This window comes from Tursiops truncatus, chromosome 1 (assembly GCF_011762595.2).
Source record: "Tursiops truncatus isolate mTurTru1 chromosome 1, mTurTru1.mat.Y, whole genome shotgun sequence".
Classification (NCBI taxonomy): domain Eukaryota; kingdom Metazoa; phylum Chordata; class Mammalia; order Artiodactyla; family Delphinidae; genus Tursiops; species Tursiops truncatus.
In genome coordinates, this window is record NC_047034.1 from 27,764,271 (window position 1) to 27,785,305 (window position 21,035).

The 21,035-nt window shown below is 35.0% G+C and overlaps 1 protein-coding gene across 11 annotated transcripts in view; it reads right to left on the reverse strand.

Annotated features, from left to right (window-relative positions):
- The window catches only part of SDCCAG8 (SHH signaling and ciliogenesis regulator SDCCAG8), a 262,314-nt gene that overhangs the window by 155,997 nt on the left and 85,282 nt on the right, over window positions 1-21,035 (reverse strand). For 10 of the 11 annotated variants that reach the window (XM_033851855.2, XM_019920402.3, XM_033851860.2 and 7 more), the window contains 2 exons: window positions 17,117-17,251; window positions 14,146-14,262 (listed from right to left, as the gene is read on the reverse strand). In XM_033851855.2, the coding sequence (XP_033707746.1) occupies window positions 14,146-14,262; window positions 17,117-17,251 (252 nt within the window). The remainder of the gene's footprint in view (window positions 1-14,145; window positions 14,263-17,116; window positions 17,252-21,035) is intronic. The other variant, XM_073801473.1, reaches the window with a different exon arrangement.

The following is a 21,035-nucleotide window of genomic DNA, read 5'->3' on the forward strand; positions in this document are numbered from 1 at the left end:
AAAGAAGCAGACTCACAAATATAGAGAATAAACTAGTGGTTACCAGTGCGGGGGCAATGCAGGGGTGTGGGGGGTGGGAGGTACACACTACTGAATGTAAGGTAGGCTCAAGGACGTATTGTACAACACGGGGAATAAAGCCAATATTCTGTAATAGCTGTAAATGGAAAGTAACCTTTTGAATTGTATAAAAGTAAAAACTTTAAAAAAACTTTCTGCCTGATATAGCACAACAAAGGTAAACTAGGAGTTAGAGGATCTGTCATCTAGTTTAGGTACTATTACTAATTATTTAAAGTTCATTCTTTAGTTCACTCAGGCATTCATTTACTCATTCATTGAACTAACAGATAAAACTTACGGTAGGCCTTCTCTGAGCTGGATACCAGGGATACAATGATGAATAATATATGGACTCTGACTTCATAGTAGTTTACAGACACTTCTGGCAAATAATAGTTTTCTGGGGCTCAGTGTTTCTATCCTCATCTCTTATGCCTCCTTTTGCCCTCCAGGTGTATATGGAACAGTGTCTTTGCATATTCTGTCCCTTTTGCCTGAATGGCCTTCCCTTCCCACTCTCTCTGTTCCCCTCCAGACTCGGTTGAAATATGAATTTCATGGTAGAATCTTTTTTTTAAATAACAGCTTTATTGACATAATTTACATACAACTCTCCCATTAAAGTATATAGCTGAATGTGTTTTAGTATATTCAGCATTGTGCAACCACCACCTTGATCAATTTTAGAACATTTTAACACCCCAAAAGAAACTCCATACCCATTAGCAGTACTCCCCATTTTCCCCCAACCCACTCAGCCCAAGCATCTACTAATCTTTCTGTCTCTATAGATTTGCCTATTCTGGACATTTCATATAAATTATACAATATGTTGTCTTTTGTGACAAGCTTCTTTCACTTAGCATAATGTTTTCAAAGTTCAGCCATGTTGCAGAATGTATCAGTACCTCATTCTTTTTTATTGCCAACATATAGCTGTATAGACATAGATATAGATAATCACATTTTATTTATCCATTTATTAGTTGAAAAACATTTGTGTTGTTGCCAGTTTGGGGCTATTATGAATAATGTTGATATGAACACTCATGAACATGTTTTTTTAAAAATAAATTTATTCATTTATTTTTGGGTGCATTGGGTCTTCGTTGCTGCCTGCGGGCTTTCTCTAGTTGCGCTGAGGAGGGGCTACTCTTCGTTGCAGTGTGTGGGCTTCTCATTGCGGTGGCTTCTCTTGTTGCAGAGCACAGGATCTAGGCATGCAGACTTCAGTAGTAGTGGCACGCGGGCTCACTAGTTGTGGCTCACGGGCTCTAGAGCGCAGGCTCAGTAGTTGTGGCACATGGGCTTAGTTGCTCTGTGGCATGTGGGATCTTCCCGGACCAGGGCTTGAACCCGTGTCCCCTGCATTGGCAGGTGGATTCTTAACCACTGACCCACCAGGGATGTCCCTCATGAACATGTTTTTGTGTGGACATGTTTCATTTCTCGTGGGTATAGACCTAGTAGTAGAATTGCGGGGTAACTTTTGAGAAACTGTCAGACTATTTTCCAAAGCAGCTGCATAGTTTATAATCCTGCCAGCAGTGTGAGGCTCCAATTTCTCCACATCCTCGTCAACACTTGTTATTATCTATCTTTTTGATTATAGCCATCCTAGCAGGTGTGAAGTAGTATCTCATTTTCGGTTTGATTTGCATTTCTGTGATAGCTAATGATGATGAGCATCCTTTCATGTGCTTATTTGCCATTTGTATATCTTCTTTGGAAAAGTATCTATGAAGATTCTTTGCCTGCTTTGGAAATGGTTTATCTTTTTATTATTAAACTGTAAGGCTGCTTTATACATCCTAGTAACAAGTCTCTTATCAGATAGGTAATTTGTAAAAATTTTCTCCCATTCTGTGGGGCTTTTTTCCACTTTCTTGATGATGTCCTTTGAAGCACAGAAGTTTTTAATTTTGATGATATCCAATTTATCTATTTTTTTCTATGGTTGCTTATGCTTTTGGTGTCATATCCAAGAAAACCATTGCCTAGTCCAAGTTCACAAAGATTTATGCCTGTCTTCTTCCAAGAGTTTTGTAAGCTTAGCTCTTACAGTCACATCTTTCTATCTACTTTGAATTAATTTTTATATATAATATAAGGTAGGGGCCCAACTTCATTCTTTTACATGTGGATATCCAGTTTTCCCAGCACCATTAGTTGAAAAACTATTTTTCACCCATTGAACTTTCTTATTTTCCATGTTGAAAACTGATTGACTGTTGTGTAAAATCTTTTTGAATTCTCTCCCACCAAAGTAAGCTACCCTTCCACTGAGCCCTCATCTTATCACATTCAACTTTCTCACCAGACCATAAGAGTTGTATGAGCAATACATATATTTTATTTTTCAATGCAACCCCAGCGCCTATTTGTTAGTGACACCTAATAGGTTACCAGTAACTATTAGTTAGATAAATGAATGCATTAAAATGAGGTATTAACTCTCAGCTTACTCACAGTCTAATCATTTATGAAATGAAGGGGCCAAACTAAGTCATTAAAGTCTTTTTGGCTGTCAGTACCCACCAAGCTACTGCCCTTTACTATCTGATGTCCTCCCTTTGATCCTTCATATGAAGCCACTGAAACAAGGGAGACTAAAGATAAAAATTACCTTCATGAATTTTATTGCTATGTGGTTAGAAAGCATCTTCTGAAAAATGCCAAGCTATATTAAGTTACTCTTAACAACCAGCAATGGTTGGGGGAAACGGGGGTGGCGAAAAGGAGCTATAGCAATTACAGTTTAAAAAAATCCATGATTATGGATCCCTCCTGAAAATACGGATAGAATATAAAGATGGATCTGTGGTCATGTTGGCCCCTTCTAAGTTATAGTTGAATGTGAAACAGTAAATAGAGGTGAAAGCCCAGTTGTTCTTAGTGTAAATGTCTTTAGAATGCCTTCTAAAATCCTTCTCATTTTCTCTTCCTACTTTGTTTTTTTCCTTTTCCTCTACTCTCCTTTTCTTCTTTTTATAACTGGAACAACTCAAGAGTCCTTTGTTCTCTCCTGGCTGAAGTAAGTCAAAGGTATCCTAAATTCAGCATTTAGAGACTTCAGGCTCTGCTCAAGAAAAGCCTGCTTATCACTAAGTCACACTTCTTATATTATGTATTAGTGAGATATATGTGCCATATATCTATATCTATATCTATATATATATATACACACATACATACATATATCTGTATATATACACACACACAAAGATATTTGTCCTTAGATTTTTAAATATATAAATAGATATTTGATTCATCCATTTGCCTAAATCCCCTTTTAGACCGAAACATCTGGCTCTTGATATATAAGCCCTTAAACAGCTTCAATCACTGTACACACAGTGGACTTTCAATTACTTAGGGAAGAAACACTGCCCCAGCCCTATTTTTCTATGATAAACGTAAGTGTAGAGACAAGTTGAAAATGACACCCTAAAGTTTCTAATTCAAATTAGGATATGACAATTAGCTCTCAGGATGAGATTATCATATTAAGTGAAGTAAGACAGAGAAAGACAATTATCATATGATATCATTTGTATGTGGAATCTAAAAAAATGATACAAATGAACTTATTTACAAAACAGAAACAGACTCACAGACATAGAAAACAAATTTATGGTTACCAAAGGGGAAAGCGGGGGAGGGATAAATTAGGAGTTTGGGATTAAAATGTACATACGACTACATGTACAGATAACCAACAATGACCTACTGTATAGCATATCTCGTAATAACCTATAATGGGAAAGAATCTATATATAACTATATATATAGTTTTATTTATATATATATATATATATATATATATATATATATAAAACTGAATCACTTTGCCACACACCTGAAACTAACACATTGTAAATCAACTATATTTCAATAAATTTTTTTAAATGAGTGAATTCAGATTTCTATGCAGATAATTCTGAACAAGTGAAAGAAGGACCCAAAAGAAAAGGTAGTACTTGCAATGATGGGACAATCTTTCATGTCAAAGAATTCAACAGTTCTTTCTCCTCCATCTTCTTAAGATTTCCCTAAAAGTTTTCACCTCCCCCTTTTCCTTGGCTGCCACTCTCTCTAAGACATGAGCATTCCCTTGTACTTTATGGGAAACTTTCAACCACAGTTGACTAATGACTTCTGAAGCCAGGCCAATGCTATTACTTGCATGTTTTATTACCATGGCTTGGGGGGGGGGGGGCGGGCGGTGGTGACAGGGGGTGGAGGGGAAGAAGAGAGAAAGAGAGACAGGATGAATATGAATGAATATCAGAACTTCAGTTGTAAGTAGAGAGATTCTATACAGAAAAGAATTTTCTATTCTCCACAGGGAATGCCAAAAATTCTCAGGGAAGTCAGAAAGCAGGTCAGAAATAAGGACACTGCTGCTTTCTTGTCTTTTCTTTAAAATCTAAATGTTACTGTAAGTGATCCACTTAAATATAGATGTTAACACCAAGAAGGGTTAAATTACCTTGACCATCTCTTAAGAATAGTAGCATGAAAATCTAAACATCTTGCAATTTATTAATAGTCATGAGCAGCCTGCAGTTATATCTAGAATCTATGTCTAGGGCAGCCTCTCACATTGTACTCCAGTGAGGGTCAGGGGAACATGCCAGGGATATGTGAAATCTCTAAGAGAATTAAAAACTTGTTCTCATTCTGATGATTAAAAAATCAAAATACAAAAAAATATGATCATATTCTAGGTCATCTAGATCCAGAATTGCCACAGCATTTCACTCCATGGCTGTATTTATGAGAGCACCAAGGAAAAACTGAAAGTGAAAGCATTAACTATTAATGCCATTTTTCTCCAAAGGAGTTACCAGTTTATTCCCAGGGGTCATGGGTTCACACAGATACGAAACTCTGACTAAGGGTATTTAATTCTGCAGGCTTCCTGAAAAGTGACTACTCTTCCAAAATACTATCTTGGGCAGTTTGCTGTTGCCTAAAATCCTTCCAATAGACCTTCATTCTTAATTCAGACTAGGACTTTAATCCTTATTGCAGATTAAATGGTATCTATCTTGTAATTAAATTCAACTGTTTAAAAGGCTAGATGTTTTATTGTTCTACTACTCATCATAATGAAAAGAATATAAGCTAAAATTGATGACAGTAAAATTTCATTCTTATCATAACAGAAGTGTCATTTTTATAAAATCAGAGTGAATGGGAAATTTGGAATGACACTTGAGACTCCATGTAATTTTACTGATTTTATTAATACTTAATTCATAAGTAAGAACAACAGAGAAATATTTCCTATGTTTCTGAAAACACAGGCATTTAGACATAAAGAAAACCTTAGCTTTCACTTATCCAAGCTTCTCATTTCACTGGGAAAGAAAATGAGGCTCTGAGAGGTTTGCTCAGGAAGTTAGCTGAAAAGTCAAATCAAGTCTTTGGACTCACAGTCCACAGGTAAAATACTACCCTGTACACTCTGTGTTTCACCTTCCATTATTAGTCATGTGCAAATCTTCTACAAATCGTTAAAGTAACTGTCAATTCTTTTATTTCTAGAAAACTAATCCTACTTGATTCTAACACTGTTAATAAGATGACACTTTGCTGTATGTCATCTGAAAATGATGTTGAAAATCTTAAAACTGTCTCATTACATAGAAAACACTACAAAGGAAACGAAAAACTTATGCAAATATTCCCAAAATATAATATGACTTCTGTGCCTGACTGTAAGACATGCAGCACGTTATAAGTAGGCAGTTACTTGGGATTCTGAACCTTATAGAAGACTTTTTTCTATGGGCAATCTTTTATAACAGAGACGTGGCACTTGAGATACTGAGGTCAGTGATACAAGTATGCTATGGAATCAAAAGACACATGCATTCCTTGAACACCTCCTCCTTCCCCTGTGCGCCTATCCCCATTCCTTTGCTCAAGCTGCCATTTTCCAACCTAAATGCCTTCGTCTCCCATCTATGGTGGGCAACATCCTTACCATCCTTCAAGTTTGTCCTCTCTCCTTCTCCTAAATCATCTTACCCTTCGGTAGTTTGCTAATGATAGTTATTATGTTCTTTGACATATATTTATTTGCAAACCTGTCTTAAATACTCCCTTTTTTTAAGAACAGAAGTTCATTCTAGGCCAGCATAGTGCATGCAATATATGGTTATTGAGTTAAACAAAAAAACGAGTGAAACTTAGGGCAAAAGGATTCTAAATTTATAACATATCTGTTCTCTTCAAAATATGACTTATCACTTTCCTTTGAAAGTACATGTAAATGGCCATATTAAAGTGATCTATGAAGAGAAGGCAGCAACACATAAAATGCTTAAGATATTGTTAAGTGGAAAAAGCAAAAACCAAAATTACATCTATGCTATGTTTACTACTTGAAAATATTATATATGCATATGGACAAAAAGTAGAAGGTAAAACAGAAAAATGAAAACAATTTGCTCTGTTGGGTGGTGGAATTATTGGCTTCTGTGAATGTGTCTATGTTTATACAATATTTTTTTAAATGTATACATATGTAGTAATTAGTAATATTTATACTGGATATTGGTACTAATATTTATAAAAAAAAAGCATCTGTAGCTGTCCTATGTCTAATACCACTCAGTTTGCCGGCCTGCATGGAAACATATTCAAAGAACTGCTGCCACTTGGTAGTCACCATAATTGCAGACTTGGTAATCAGAGAAGATAACCGGTAAGGTTAGAAGGCTGGGTCAACTTTTAAGGTCAAAATAAGCATGCACAAATTTTTTAAGGACCGAAATATGAATCATCCACTGAAATTGAAACACGGCAAAAACTGTATTTCTTTAGGACCAATAGTTGATGAATCTTATGACTTCCTTAAAACACAAAAATATTTCTTGACTTCACTTTATAGTTTTATATTCCTATCCAAAGGCACACATTTATTTCTAAATATTTATCCCATAAGGTATATTATTTCTAAAATGGCTTGTTTTGTTTCTTATTTGTGCCCTTATCTCTAAATAGCCCTATATTGCTACTTTCATATATATTGTTTCTGTGCATATTTGATTTTTTTAAAAATATATTATTATGGTGAATAGCATTATCATCTTTGCTGGAAAATCAAATGACTTTTTTGAACATACGAATTTCCATGGTGGTTTTATGAATGAGATATACATATACTGCCACCTAAAACCATGGCCCAAATCATTATTAAAGTTACTAATGCTAAATGCCCCAAGGATCTGCAACTTGGTATTATTCACTGGATTGATTTGGAACTGTTTCTTTGTTCAAAAAAATCAAACTCAATTTTTTACTGCTAATTTTCTGACCTTACAAACATAATTATAATCTTAAACGGAGAAATTAACTTTATTTGGTGTTTTAGAAAAATAGTAAGTTGATAACATTTTATAAAATGGAGATATTTTAAATTATTTATGAAATCCTATTTGTTCCATTCAAGCATCACACAGCACAAGAACAAAAGAAGCTGATTTATTAGACATATGCCAGGGTGAAGAATTTTCTCAGAATTCTTGGTAAGCCTGTGATAAGAACACAAATTTATCTAAGTATGATGAACAATGCTTTAGGGCATACTTAGGGAAGATGCTATTTAAAAAAAAAAAAAGCTTTATTGCATCACACACATGGAACCAGATTCTCCCTCTTATGGGCTGTAGCCAGCATGAAGTTCACACTACATTAATTTGCACTTGTCGATATGCTACTTTGCAAGTATTTTTAAGGCATGTTCAAATGTGTACTCTGTCACTTAAACTAGAATATAAACCCCCTAAGGGCAGGACCTGGGTCTTCTAGTTATCACCCCACAGTGCCTAGCATTCTGGTCTGGGCAGGCCAAGCCCTCTCGAATGGCTGTGGTCTGAGTGAGAAGCAGGGAAACGAATGTGCTAAGCCTCCAGCACTGAAAGACGGTGTGAAGAACACTGGAGAGCAACTCTGTCATCACCAGGACCAAGTGATTACATGTACTAACGGCATGCCCAAGTGGCCCAATCCCAGTCATTTTTTAGAGATAGAAGTGAGACTGCAGGTGGTAGTTGGATAGTTTCTGAAATCTAGCTCTCAGAAGCCATCCATTATCTCAATATATTCCCCAAAAGCCTTCTGAAGAGAGTATACAGCATTACAGACACATAAGAGAGAACAGAGACGAACAGGATTTTTCTTTAATCTGTAGTTGCTAAATTACGAGTAGAAAAGACAAATATCACTACTAGCCAGTTTAACACATACAGTGAAATATTCCTAGGATGTTTCCAGAATCAAATAAAAGACAATGGACCTCAGAGGTCCATTAGCTGGGTCTTTAGGTAAAGCATATTACTGCTACCGTTTAAAACTAAAAATTTCAGGGAAGAAACTTCCATGGCCTGTTGTAGCAATCTATTTCAATCTTCTTACTGCCAGAAAGTTATTTCAGGCTGCTGTGATTTCCAGTTGCTGTGATTAAATCTCTTTGTTCTTATTCTATCCATACTAAAGACTGAGAACAGGTGTTTAACTTTCTCCTTGAAATTATCTGTCAAGTCCTTAAAGACAGTGAAGCAATGCTTTAGTCTTCTCTAAGTAGAAAGGTACAATTCTTCAACTTTTCTTTATTACTTTTATTTCTCTGGCCTTACGTAGGACTTAACCTTTAGGACGTGTTGGGCTTCCTCTCATATTTACACAAAGCCATACAAAATAGCTGTACTACTCCCAACAATCTAATTCATTCAACTGAACTTAGGAAATAACTCCTGTGTTGATACAGTCCACATTTTTTAATGTCAGCATTAAAGTGTGGCGTCATACTGCTGTAGGTACGAGCAACACTCAAACCTTTTTTTGTGCTAATTTTCTAGCCAAAATTTTCTGATCTATTTCTTTTGTGTATGTGCTCTAGCCTTAAATATTTGCTTTGATTACCCCCTTCAGGTAATTTTGAACTTCAACGTTTCCTACTCAGTATTAGCCACAACTCCAAAGTTATAAATTACACAATACTGATAAGAAAGTCTTTTTATCTCTGAAAGAAATTGAACCAACCTAAAAATGTTGTAATATAAAACAATTTATTTATGTATATGTGTGTTCTCATCCAAGCCAGTTTTTAAGCCATGTGCCACTAATAATAAGATAATAAGACTATAACCAATCATATATTCACCTGCTGATGCCATTAGATGATTAAGAGACCAGGGATCAGGCACGTTTTCTGTATTTCAAAATACTCTAAAACCATTAAGTTATAATTTAAGATTGATAAGTCTTCAATCTCAGAACTCCACACTCTAGCAGGGCAGGGGAAACAAAGTTTTATCTTTATACTCAGGGCAGGGGTTGGCAAGCTTTTTCTCTAAAGGCTCAGATAGTATTTCAGTCATGGTGGGCTATGGGGTCTCTGCCACAACTTCTCAGCTCTGCTTTTGTAGCAGGAAAGCAGCCGTAGACAATACATCAGCAAATGAGTGTCGCTGTCCTCTTCTACAACTTTATTTGTAAAAACAGACTGCAGGTCAGATTTGGCCCATACTCTGTAGCTGGCCAGCCTTCTTTTACAGATACAGGACACCTGTGCATGTTAAACACACACTCATATCTATGTAAGTAGATATGTAATATGTAAGTAGGAGTATATATGTGTGCGTTAGCACACCAAATCTCTGTCTGCCTATCCCCATAGCCATGGTGGCTTCTTGGGCATGTGATCAGTGTGCTCATACAGGGCCCTGTGTTTAGAAGGGCCCTGAACTTGCAGTTTAATGCTCTGTGGTCAACGTCTTAAAATTCTTAATGATTTTATATTGGAATTTGTGTTTTATAGGTGAAGTCTGATGGTACAATGGAAGCCCCACTCACATCTGTGGTCTTGTCTCTCCACTGACTCATGGCAGCCCTGGGGCACTTCTTGGACACTTGTTCCCTTCCAGCTTCCTCTTCCTGGCCCCTGCCTTGGGACCTTGCTGCTCTCCATGTTGGGTGGGACCAGGTCATGGCAGTGTTAGGGGGAGGCATTCATTCTGCCGTTATCCTTTACCTCTGGCGGGAGCCTGGATGTGAGCCTGGGAAAGGTTGGGTTGAGTGTGTACACCCCTAATGCCTGAGGGTAGGACATGGAGTTGACTATTCCTCCTCCCGCCTGGAAGCACACTCAACGGACTCAGCATGGAGCCTCTGCCCACTCTGACCCCTGTACCAAGTGTCTCCCTGTGTGGACGCTGCAGTCTCTAGGGGGCTGCCCAGCTGACCACCTTGGGATGGAGAAGACTGACTCTCTCCCCTCCCCACCAGGGCATGGTGTATGGGTTCTGTGGCTAGTGACATGGAGAACCTAGAAACCATGGATTCATCTGTACACTCAGTCATGGGGCACCTATGGGGGTCTGCGTTCCCCCCACCATGAATATCCCTGTGCTGGAGGGAGTCCAACATTAAATAGCAAATAAAAACACCACGACATTCAGAGGGAGGGAGGAAGAGGGAGAAGGGGAGAGAGAGAGAGAGAGTGAGAGAGAGAGAGGAAAGGCTGCCTGCAGGAGAAAGGAAAACGTTTTGTAATTCAGTACCTTTAACATCACTTTTTTCCTGCTTTTTGAACAAAGGGCCCTGTGTTTTCATTTGGTACTAGGCCCTGATCAAAGATTAGGGGCTGTAAAGAATCATCTTCTGAGACTCATCTACCAAAATGGAAGCTAATAAAGAAAATTTCACTTATGCATCACTCATTTCAGAGTCAGCTAACCTTCATACCGCCAGGGTAATAACAGGTTTCCTGCAGTCTTCCTAAATGTTGAATGTAAGGCTCTGAAATTAATTATGTATTTTGGATTTCAGACTAGGGGCCTCCTTTCAGAATATGATGATTGGGGTTGCTGCAAGGTAGCCATTTCCTTCAGACAGTTTGCTACAGGATTAACTCATTTCCTTAGAATGGTGATGAGGTACTTTATAAATGTAAAGCACAGTCAAAACATTATGCATGAAATTTATCGATAACAACAAAGAAAGTTGAAACTTTTCTAAGATTTCCCTTTATTTCCTATTAAAGAAGGTAACACCATAACATTCTAACATACAAAAACGTAGGTTTCCCTGATTTGAATAAACTAACTGTAAAACAAACACTGTAGAGATGGTATTTGAATATGGGTTGGGCATTATAGGATATTAAAGAATTATTAATATTTTTAGGTATGATGATGACATAGTGATTGTGAAAAAAATCCTTCGTAGATGCACACTGAAGCATTTATGGGTAATAACACAATGTCTGAGATCTGCTTTACATACTTCAGCAAAAGCAGAAGAGAGGGAAGACAGAAGAGGAAGAGGAAGAGAAGATGGAGAAGAAAAGGATGACAAAGATGACAAAGAAGATGAAGATGACAATGAAGGTGAAGATGAAGGAGAGAAAAAAATGTGAGGTAGATGGAATAGGATTGGCAAAATGACGAGCCTAGGTGATGGAGATGTGGGAATTCATTATAATAGTCTCTTTATCTTCATATATGTCTTTAAATTCCCATAATGGAGTGTGTGTATATGTATAACTGTTGTCTACAAAAAATTTCTAATAAAAATCAGGGCACAGATTTTTCATTCTCCTTCATACCAAATGTCTTTTTTTTTTTTTTTTTTTTTTAGTGCGAGAAGCATCCTCTGAGGCTGACAGGAGCTCTCTAAACTGAAGAGATACAAAGGAGTTGATGGGAAGGATAATCTGCCCATCAGTTCCTAACACATTAAAAAAAAACAAAAAAGAAAAGGAGAAAATGGGAGGAAGAGATTGCCATTGTTACTCTCCTAACCTTTCCTTCTAATTATGCCAGAGTCAAGGCTTGGGTCACAAGGAAAATGATTTGGGTGGTCAACCATTTGCCCTATTTTGTATACATCAAAAAGCTCTTGTTCTCACCACATTCCAATCTGACAGGTTCCCATCTACTTTAAAAATGTAAGAAGCCAGATTAACAAAAATATAAATAAAATGACTATATTACAAGGAACCCCCCTTTTTTGTAAACATAGAGATAGCCTTCTTGTTATTCTGAATTGCATGATATGTAACACTTTAAAAGTAAAATACGCTTTATATTATTATAGGTACTTCAGATAAACATTCAACATGCCCAGCTTTTAAAAGTTAAATGTAAATTTCTCTCTTGAGTGCAGATGGTGGCCAAGCAAAGTAGCTCTTCAGTCATAAAGACAGAAGGTCAGGTCATGGCTGAAAGACCAAAGAACAATTGCTGCTTTGCTACTCCAGATCATCAATGGAATGAGACACCACTACTTTCTTTTTTTTTGAAACTGTCTATTCAATACAAAATAGTTACAAGGAATATGTATAAGATTTCCTCAAATTATGTCCAAGAAAAAATACTAATAAGCACATCACATCTCTGACATCCTAAAAAGGCACATCTCTATCTAAAAATAATACTAAAATCATTATAAAAACTGTCAGTGTTTCACTATTTAGCAGGAAATATTTACAAATGAAAACTGCTCCTTTTATAATCCTGCAACTTTAGCCTCCACCTCATTAGTGGTTAATTAAAATGAGATATAGCACTAAAAGACAAATATTACAAATACTTCTACACATGCTATTCATTTACAAGGGATATTATAATCTTATTATTCCTATAGTGTTCTTTCTCCTAGAATATTAAAATGTAATTTTTAAATAGCTCAGAGACACTTCCTTACTGTATTTTTCCAGTTAGTCCAAAATGTTATGCTGGCAGATGCTACAGAATAACAGAAAAGGTATATAATAATGCGTGAGCATGCCAATATGATACTTTTTTTAAAAAGTCGTATAATATATCAGAAAAGGAAAGTTCTGTGTCGGTTAGTAATCCTAGATCTTCAGTTCCTGATAGAAAGGATTTTTAATTCCACTATCAGGCACGCCCCCAACTGGATGGAATGAAATATCAACAGTTTCATTATTTGTACATGTTAACAAGGAAAATTCTTCTGAAAATTTAAAACTTTTTAGAACACTTTGAATATAGTGATACAAAAGCATAATTTGATTTTGGTTATTTAGATTTTAATTTAATGCCAGGGATTTCAGCTACAACTTGAAAAACTTTTTGTACTAAATTTCATTATCACTTTCATTTTCAATACTTTTCCCAATTGTCTTTGCATCATTTGCATAGAAGAGTTGATTGGGTTGAAAGGGAGATATGTTGGAAAATACGGTAAAAAGTGTTGAACTAGAAATATATTTCAAAAAAATTTATTTAGGACTACTCACTTTTAAACCATAGTGATTTCTTTAAAATAATGACACTGAGAACTCAGTCTTATTTTAATTGAATAGATTTCTCAACCTGCTTTCACTGAATAAAAAGAATGAAAGCGTTCAATGTTTTGTACTATAACAAAATTAGAAAATCAAAAGTCAGCCTATTAGAACTGCCTCTCTAAAAACTTTATCCATGTTGTCAATTAAAATTGAAGTATCTACATGATCTCAACAAAGATATAATGTAAAACATCTGTTCAAACTGAAATTGAAGTAAGTAGCAGTTTTTTTCCTAACATTTCCAATTTTACTGTATTTAGGTTTCCTGAGCAAACGTATTCATGGTTATCTTAGTTAAAACTGGTTTCACTCTGCCAACGATCAATTTGATTGACATATTTACATATCAACTCATCTCATCTCACAAATTTTAAACTTTTTCACTTAAAATTGGATTCAAGTTGGCATCTTTAAAGAACTTTATGTACATATATTTTAGGTTCAAAATGAACATTAGAACATTTTCTTTTACTTTTGTAAGTAATAGATACACATATCCAAATGTATATTTATGACCTGTCAGATTGTAATTTCATATGCATGCAGTTGTATTCGCACAATTTCATGTGAAAGGTGATAATTTTAGGCAACTGTAGATGAAATTCTTTTAACAGTATAAATTGGATCATTCCATTAGTTAGAAACAATATAATAGAAATGAATGACTTAGGAATAAAACCATAACCATTTCAGAAAAAAACATTAGTTATGTCTTTAATTGCTGCAGTTACGCTTGTATCAAATCTTACCTGATCTTTAATTTCAAGATCCCTTTTAGTTTTTGTTCTGTACTCTCTGTGCTCCTTTTCTGCCTCATCCTTCTCCATTTTGGTTTTATTCAATTGATAGCGCATTTCTCCACACACCTGTTAGATTATAAAAACTAGATCAATAGCTGCTGGAATCTACCAGGCAAGGCCTGCAATTAGATCTTTTGGTGCCCCCTAGAGGTCATATAAATAAAACACAATAGAACTTTTCTAAGAATGGCATTTTCTATTAGCATATTCAATATATTCTGTTAAGATGTGGAGGCAGTATCAGATGTTATTGAGTCTTACAATTTCAAATGACAGATAAAGAAATGCATAACCAGGGAATTTAAATGATATATACAAGATTTTTCATGTAAAATAATAGTTTCAATTGCATATTATCTAAAATGCACTATCATCTTGCTTTTAACTAGGTAAAATTAGTAATTAAAATATTAAGCTATGTCATTATTCATTCAAATTGTCATGGTTATACAGATACTCTATATTAAAAACTTTCCTTTAAACTCTTTATCAGTTAGGCTTTTATTTAAGGAAATTTATAAAGGTATTTTTCTCTCTGCTAATAGACTATATTATCAATATTTATGAGTAGAGTATTACCCAGCTGGTATTTACCGTAGGCTTTGCAGATTATGTCAATCTTACCATGCACAATACTATGTATTTAAATTAAGAAAGTTAAAAGTCATAGACTGCAACTAAGCCCACTCTGCTTTTAAAATAGCTATGGCATTCAACATAAAATGAAAATACACATGTAAGTGAAATGACTTTAACATATTGTTAAATAATAAACACACTCAGTATCTTAAAATTGTGTATCATTCTTTATGTAATCTTTTTTTTCAATCCAGGGCATCTACAGACAGATAAATACATTTGGAAAATACAACTAGCAGATAAATCTAAATAAAGAAGTTATTAACTTTTGAGATAACTGAGAACTTGTAGAGAGATCAAGTAATACAAACATCTGCTAAGTCAGCTTCTAAGTTACAAATACAAGTTTTTAAAAATCATGTATCATCTAATGGCTATACCTGTTTGAGACTTCACAATTTTGGTAGTTCTCCAAAAATGATCATTAGAATTTTAGAAATTAGTTTCATCATTATTGAAGTATTAGAATCTTATTAAACCTATATGCATTTCCTATGTTCAAATAAAAAATATGTTAAAAATAAACTAATCTGTGTTCAAAAATTATAGTGACAAGACAGAAGAAAAAGTCAGTAAGCTTCTCCCCAGTGACCCTCAGAAAGCTAAAAAAAGAATAAAATTACTACAAATTGTATCTGAAATTCAAATACCTTCAATGTGCAGAGTTGCTCCTTCCCCTTTCAAAAATATTACTAATTCACAAAAAGTTACTAAAGCTAAATAAAATTTAAAAATTAAGAATTACAGAAAAAAATTAGAGGAGGCCTAATTGACTTTCTTCACTATTCCAATCTATTTGATTTACATATAGGAATAAAATTTAAAGACCCCAATTATAATACCAGAACATAACAGTTATACAACCATGGTGTTTAAAACCCAACACCAGTACAAAATTATTATACATAATAAATATCTAAGCATTAGGTCCTGTTTAAAATGATTGTACCCCTTAATTTTATTTTTAAAGTTTCCTTGCCTCACTAATTTCAGTTTAAAATGCATTTGCTAAGTTTATCTGTAACACTTAAATTTCATCTAAAATAAATGAACAAATTAAATTTAACTAGAATTATATTATCCCAGGGTTGGAAGCAGGCTTAAGGCACTCCTCTGATGCTTGAGTCCTTTTGGACAGTTCTAAAGACAAGTAATCATTCTTTACTGTACCATATTTCAACAGAAAGTTCTCTCCTTATAATGAACTGAAAATCCTCATCATACCTTTCACCTATCAATCCAGGTTAACCATTTCCATCTCTCTGCAGCAGTTCCCTTACTTCTACCCCTACCTCCACACAAACATCAATTATATTGGCAAATACGGTATTTTAAGCTTCTACATTAGCTAGCTTGAATTTTAGAAAGCAAATGAAGAACTATATAAATTCAAGGAAAAAAAAGAAAAAATAGGCTTCCTTTCCTAATATATATTAAAGTTAATTTAAATTACTGAGTTATAAAACAATAATGGCATTAAAAATGTGTCCAAATTTAGGAAAATATGTTGAGAAGTAAAATGCAGTATGAAATGGGTATGCATTTTAATAAAATCATCTGTGTATGTACTGATGAAAAATAAATTGATTTAATTTATTACATCATGCATGTCCATATTTAGTGACTTAGTTTTAAAGCAATGATTACTGAAATCTACACAGACTTCTAGTGTTTCTTAAACATGTACCTTAGCCAGTTAAGATCATTAAGCATTTTAGCTCTTGGTTCACAAGTTTGTGATGCCCATAGTGCAGACACAGTGATACCACAGTGTAAAGTATAAATTTAAGGACCAACAGAATAAGAAGTTGTAGTATTAGAATCTTGATTTTAGAGAACAGGTCTGAAAGAATGAGAGATGGAGAATTATGTTAAGCACACTTTTCATGTTATAAATAAATACATGTCTTTTAGTATTATTGTGAAGACCAAACTTATGCAAAAAATTACTCCTAGTTGACTAATTCAGATGTACAAGTTTTATCAGGTATTCAATAATTAAAGTAATAAAACTTGTTAATTTACAGTTTGTCTCAGCAACTTAATCCTTAAGCTCTTTGAGGACATTATTTGTGTCTAATTCATCTTTGTATTTGCAGCACCCAGAAAAGGGCCTGCTGATAATAAGTAAATGTTTGCTGAATGACCATTATGTGGACCTTTATTATCTTGAAATAACAAAATTTTTATACCCTAGACTTCTTTTTGAGCTTTTAACACTAGGAAAAAATTTTCAACTAAAATATTTAAGTAATTAGTAAACTAAACTCTCTCTTTGTACCTTTGTGACATCCATTTCCCGGGAAGCAAGCTGGTTTTGAATTTCCTCTAGTTGATTAACAGCTGAAATTTTCTCTCTTGTAATCTTTTCCACCTGAGCCTCCAGTTGGGCAATACTCTGAGATAGGGTCAACGTCTGTACGAGGAAAAAAAGTCCTAAGTGATAATGTCATTTGACAAAAATATTTTAAATATCTTGAATTAATAGAGTCTCAGCATGGACACTGGGCTCTCTCTGTAAGTCATTTCTCTGTGGATTGGGTATCTCCATTGCTCTGCATTCTCAATTCATCTCCCTTGACTATCACCTCACGTAATTTTCTTTTTTTTCTGGTGGTGAGAACTTTTAAGATTTGCTCTCTTAGCAACTTTCAAATACACAGTACAGTACTGTTAACTATAGTCACCATGCTTTTTAAATATTAAAAATAGAATCAATCAGCAGATATTAAGAAACTTCCATATGCTATACTAACCCTGTAAGAATACTGAAGTTTTATGTCCTTTAAGAATTTCTAACCACCTTATAAAGATATGCCTAATATCTGAAAAATTCAATAAGACTATAAAATAGTATTTTTTAAAAATACGAAGTATTTTAGAAATTTTGTACTATCGTAGAACCAAGAATAAAGGTGCTGAATTTATCCTCCATGCTAAAATATATTTCAAATTTTCTTGATATATTATTTCTCAACTAAAATTATTTACATGCACAGTACTTAACACATCACACTGTTTTTTGTTGTCTGTTTCCTCATTAGACTAGAAGTTCCTCAAGAGCATGTTCCTCAACAGGTATATGTTTAACGTTTGATGAATGAATGAATCAGTAGAATAAATGGCTTTTCTGAGGGACTATATGGATATCAGGTTCTTAGTTTTTCTTCCCAGGGTCAGAAATGTTTTCTAGACCTTAGATTTAACCTTTATAGCTTTTGGTTTGCAATTAGATTTTACTCTGCTCCAGTAGGTCAAACTTTTCTAGGCTATTAATTTCTCATTTGTATTAGCAGTTTTAAAGTGATGAAGAAATGCTACCTTGCCCCAGATCAAAACATATGGAATAGCTATGAGTTTTTAATCAGCTAAAATAAAAACTGATAACAAATTTGAAATAATATTTGAAATCTGTCATTGTACACTAACATGGGTGTGAATTCAGTTTTACAACTGAAATCAATAACTAAAATTTTGTAATAAAAATCAAGATTACCTTTGTCAACTAATTAAAATTGACAACATGAAAATAATGAGCCCCAGTAGCTACTTTCTAATTTAGACGGTAGATGTATTAATTAACATTCCTGGGGATTGTGGAGAATTGTACATTTAACTTATGGCTGTTTACATGTCCTTCTTTCATCAAGAGATTGGCTACAAATCTAATTTGCACATAAAATTACTTTTACTAATGCCAAGCTACAAACTATCCTTATGCAGATTACAATCTGAAACAAAAATTAAAGGTCAAAAGAAGTTAAATGTAACAAATCAAAAATATTAATTGAATTTTCTTAATTTAAAACTTCAAGTTCATGAGTAAGCATATTATGAATATGTAATTATAGCTTTTCTGGAACCATACAACAATAACAAACTTTAATTACCAGCTACTAAAAACCATAGATTATTTATTTATGTGGATCTATAGTAAACATATTAATATTGTGTGGTTTTTTTGAAGTGAATGGGCAGACATTTATTTTGCTAATGGTAAATTCTGAGTCAGTTTCTATAGCATGTAACAAATCATACACCTTCCATATGATTCCTTCCCTCTGCCACCCATCACTTCATTCCTCTGCCCACTACCTGTCTGCTCCCTTCTGTCACCCACTTCTCAAGGCCTCCCCTCCTGTTGTCACACCTTCTTTTTCTCCATGCCCACCATCTGGAAGTCAACATTACACTGCAGGAGCTTCTCCATCCACATCTGTTGCAGGGGCAGAAGTAACACAGACAGCTGCAACACTGCTGGATGTCCAGGGTGTTGACATCAGATAAGTCCTTTAAACTTTGACAGGGGCAAGCAAGAGACAAGGACACCCAGGATGGGAGAGCTTGATAGAAATCTCTACACTAAAGCAGTCCCTAGTGTACTGAACGTGGTATAAAGTGGCATTCCTCATAAAAAAAGGTACAAGAATTAAGGATTCTAGCAATGGCTATTATCAAGGGAACCAACTGAGAAAATACACAAACCAGAGGGGGCATTCAATAAATAGATGATTGAAGGACTGATTGAAGGAACAAACTTAGCGGTTTAGTGCAACCAAAGACCATTACTGATGCCAACAGGCAAACTCACAGCAAGAACTGTTCATGGGGGAATGATTCAAAATCTGTCTAGGTAGAAGGCGTCTGCTCTCCTAGAGCTTCCCACACAAATGAAATTTTTAAGCAGTAAGAAGAAAGGAAAGAAGAAAAATAATAAAAAGAAGGAAAGAAAATCTACAAGTCTCATGAGCATTCCTACCACTAGGAAAGCAGGGACACCTGCTCCAGCACTAACCATGAGAAGTTACAACGTTACGATTAATTGTTCAAACACCCTATTAAATTAACTTCCTGTGCTAAGCAGTGTGATAATTTTATCTTTTAATTCCCTTTGGAAAGGAATGTATTGGATTAACTTTCAGTTGAAAAAATGAAAACTTAAGTAATGTTCCCAAGTTCATTTCAAGCTAATAAATAAAAAGTAAAGCTGGACTTTATATTAAAATTTGTCTGCTTTTACTAACACAAAGGTCCAAGAAATCTACTCAATAGGGCTAATTCTCTCTTTCACTAGAGTAAGAATAATAGCCACAAGCTAAAATTTGTTAAATGGTCTAACCTAAGCCAGGTATTATATTAGGTACTTTCAAAACATTATCTCATTTAATCCTATCAATTCCTTGAGTAGATCAACCAAGGATCTACTACTCTGAAATTTGGAGAGGTTAAATGAATTGTTCAAGGTCACATAAAGGTCAATTTGGATTCAACACTAAATCCTTTTACTTCAGAGCTTCTTTCTGCCATTTTCTGTGAGAGTACTTGCTTCAGTGCTAGGATCACTTTCAGCTCTTTATTCATACATCTTTATTTAGGGCAGGATCTTCAGATTAAATGTCAAATAAGGCTTAATGGAGGCAAAAAGAAAAAAAGGACTCAGACTCAGAAATGCATTGTAGGACTTCCCTGGTGGCACAGTGGTTAAGAATCTGCCTGCCAGTGCAGGGGACATGGGTTCGATCCCTGGTGGGGGAATATCTCACATGCCGCGGAGCAACTAAGCCCATGAGCCATAACTACTGAGCCGGCACTCTAGAGCCCGCGAGTCACAACTACTGAGCCCGCGTGCCACAACTACTGAAGCCCACGTGCCTAGAGCCTGTGCTCCGCAACAAGAGAAGGCACTTGAGAAGTGCCAATGAGAAGCCCACGCACCGCAACAAAGAGTAGCCCCCGCTCGTCACAACTAGAGAAAGCCCGCGTGCAGCAATGAAGACCCAATGCAGCCAAAAATAAATAAATGAATAAATAAATTTAAAAAAAAGAAATGCATTGTATTTCTGTTAACACTTTCATTCATGAAATAATTATCAGTTTAAGAAAGTTATACATAAAAGCACCTGGAATATTCCCTGGCACAGTTCAGACTTCCTTTATTTCTTATCAGGAATTCTCATCAACATATTTTTACATAGTAGAACTACTCAGCAAGGCAAAAGTTTCCACTAAACAACCCAGAAAAAAAGTCTCCTAGGCATGAACAGTAGCTGATCTTTGCTCTTGATGCCATTCATTCTCTCTCTCAAAGCTCAGCTTGCAACTTTACCTCCCTCCATATCTTACTCATGTTGGTACATCTCCCCCACACTCTGCATTTCTAAATCCTGCCTGTTTTCTTGAAGCTCAGTTAAAATGCCACC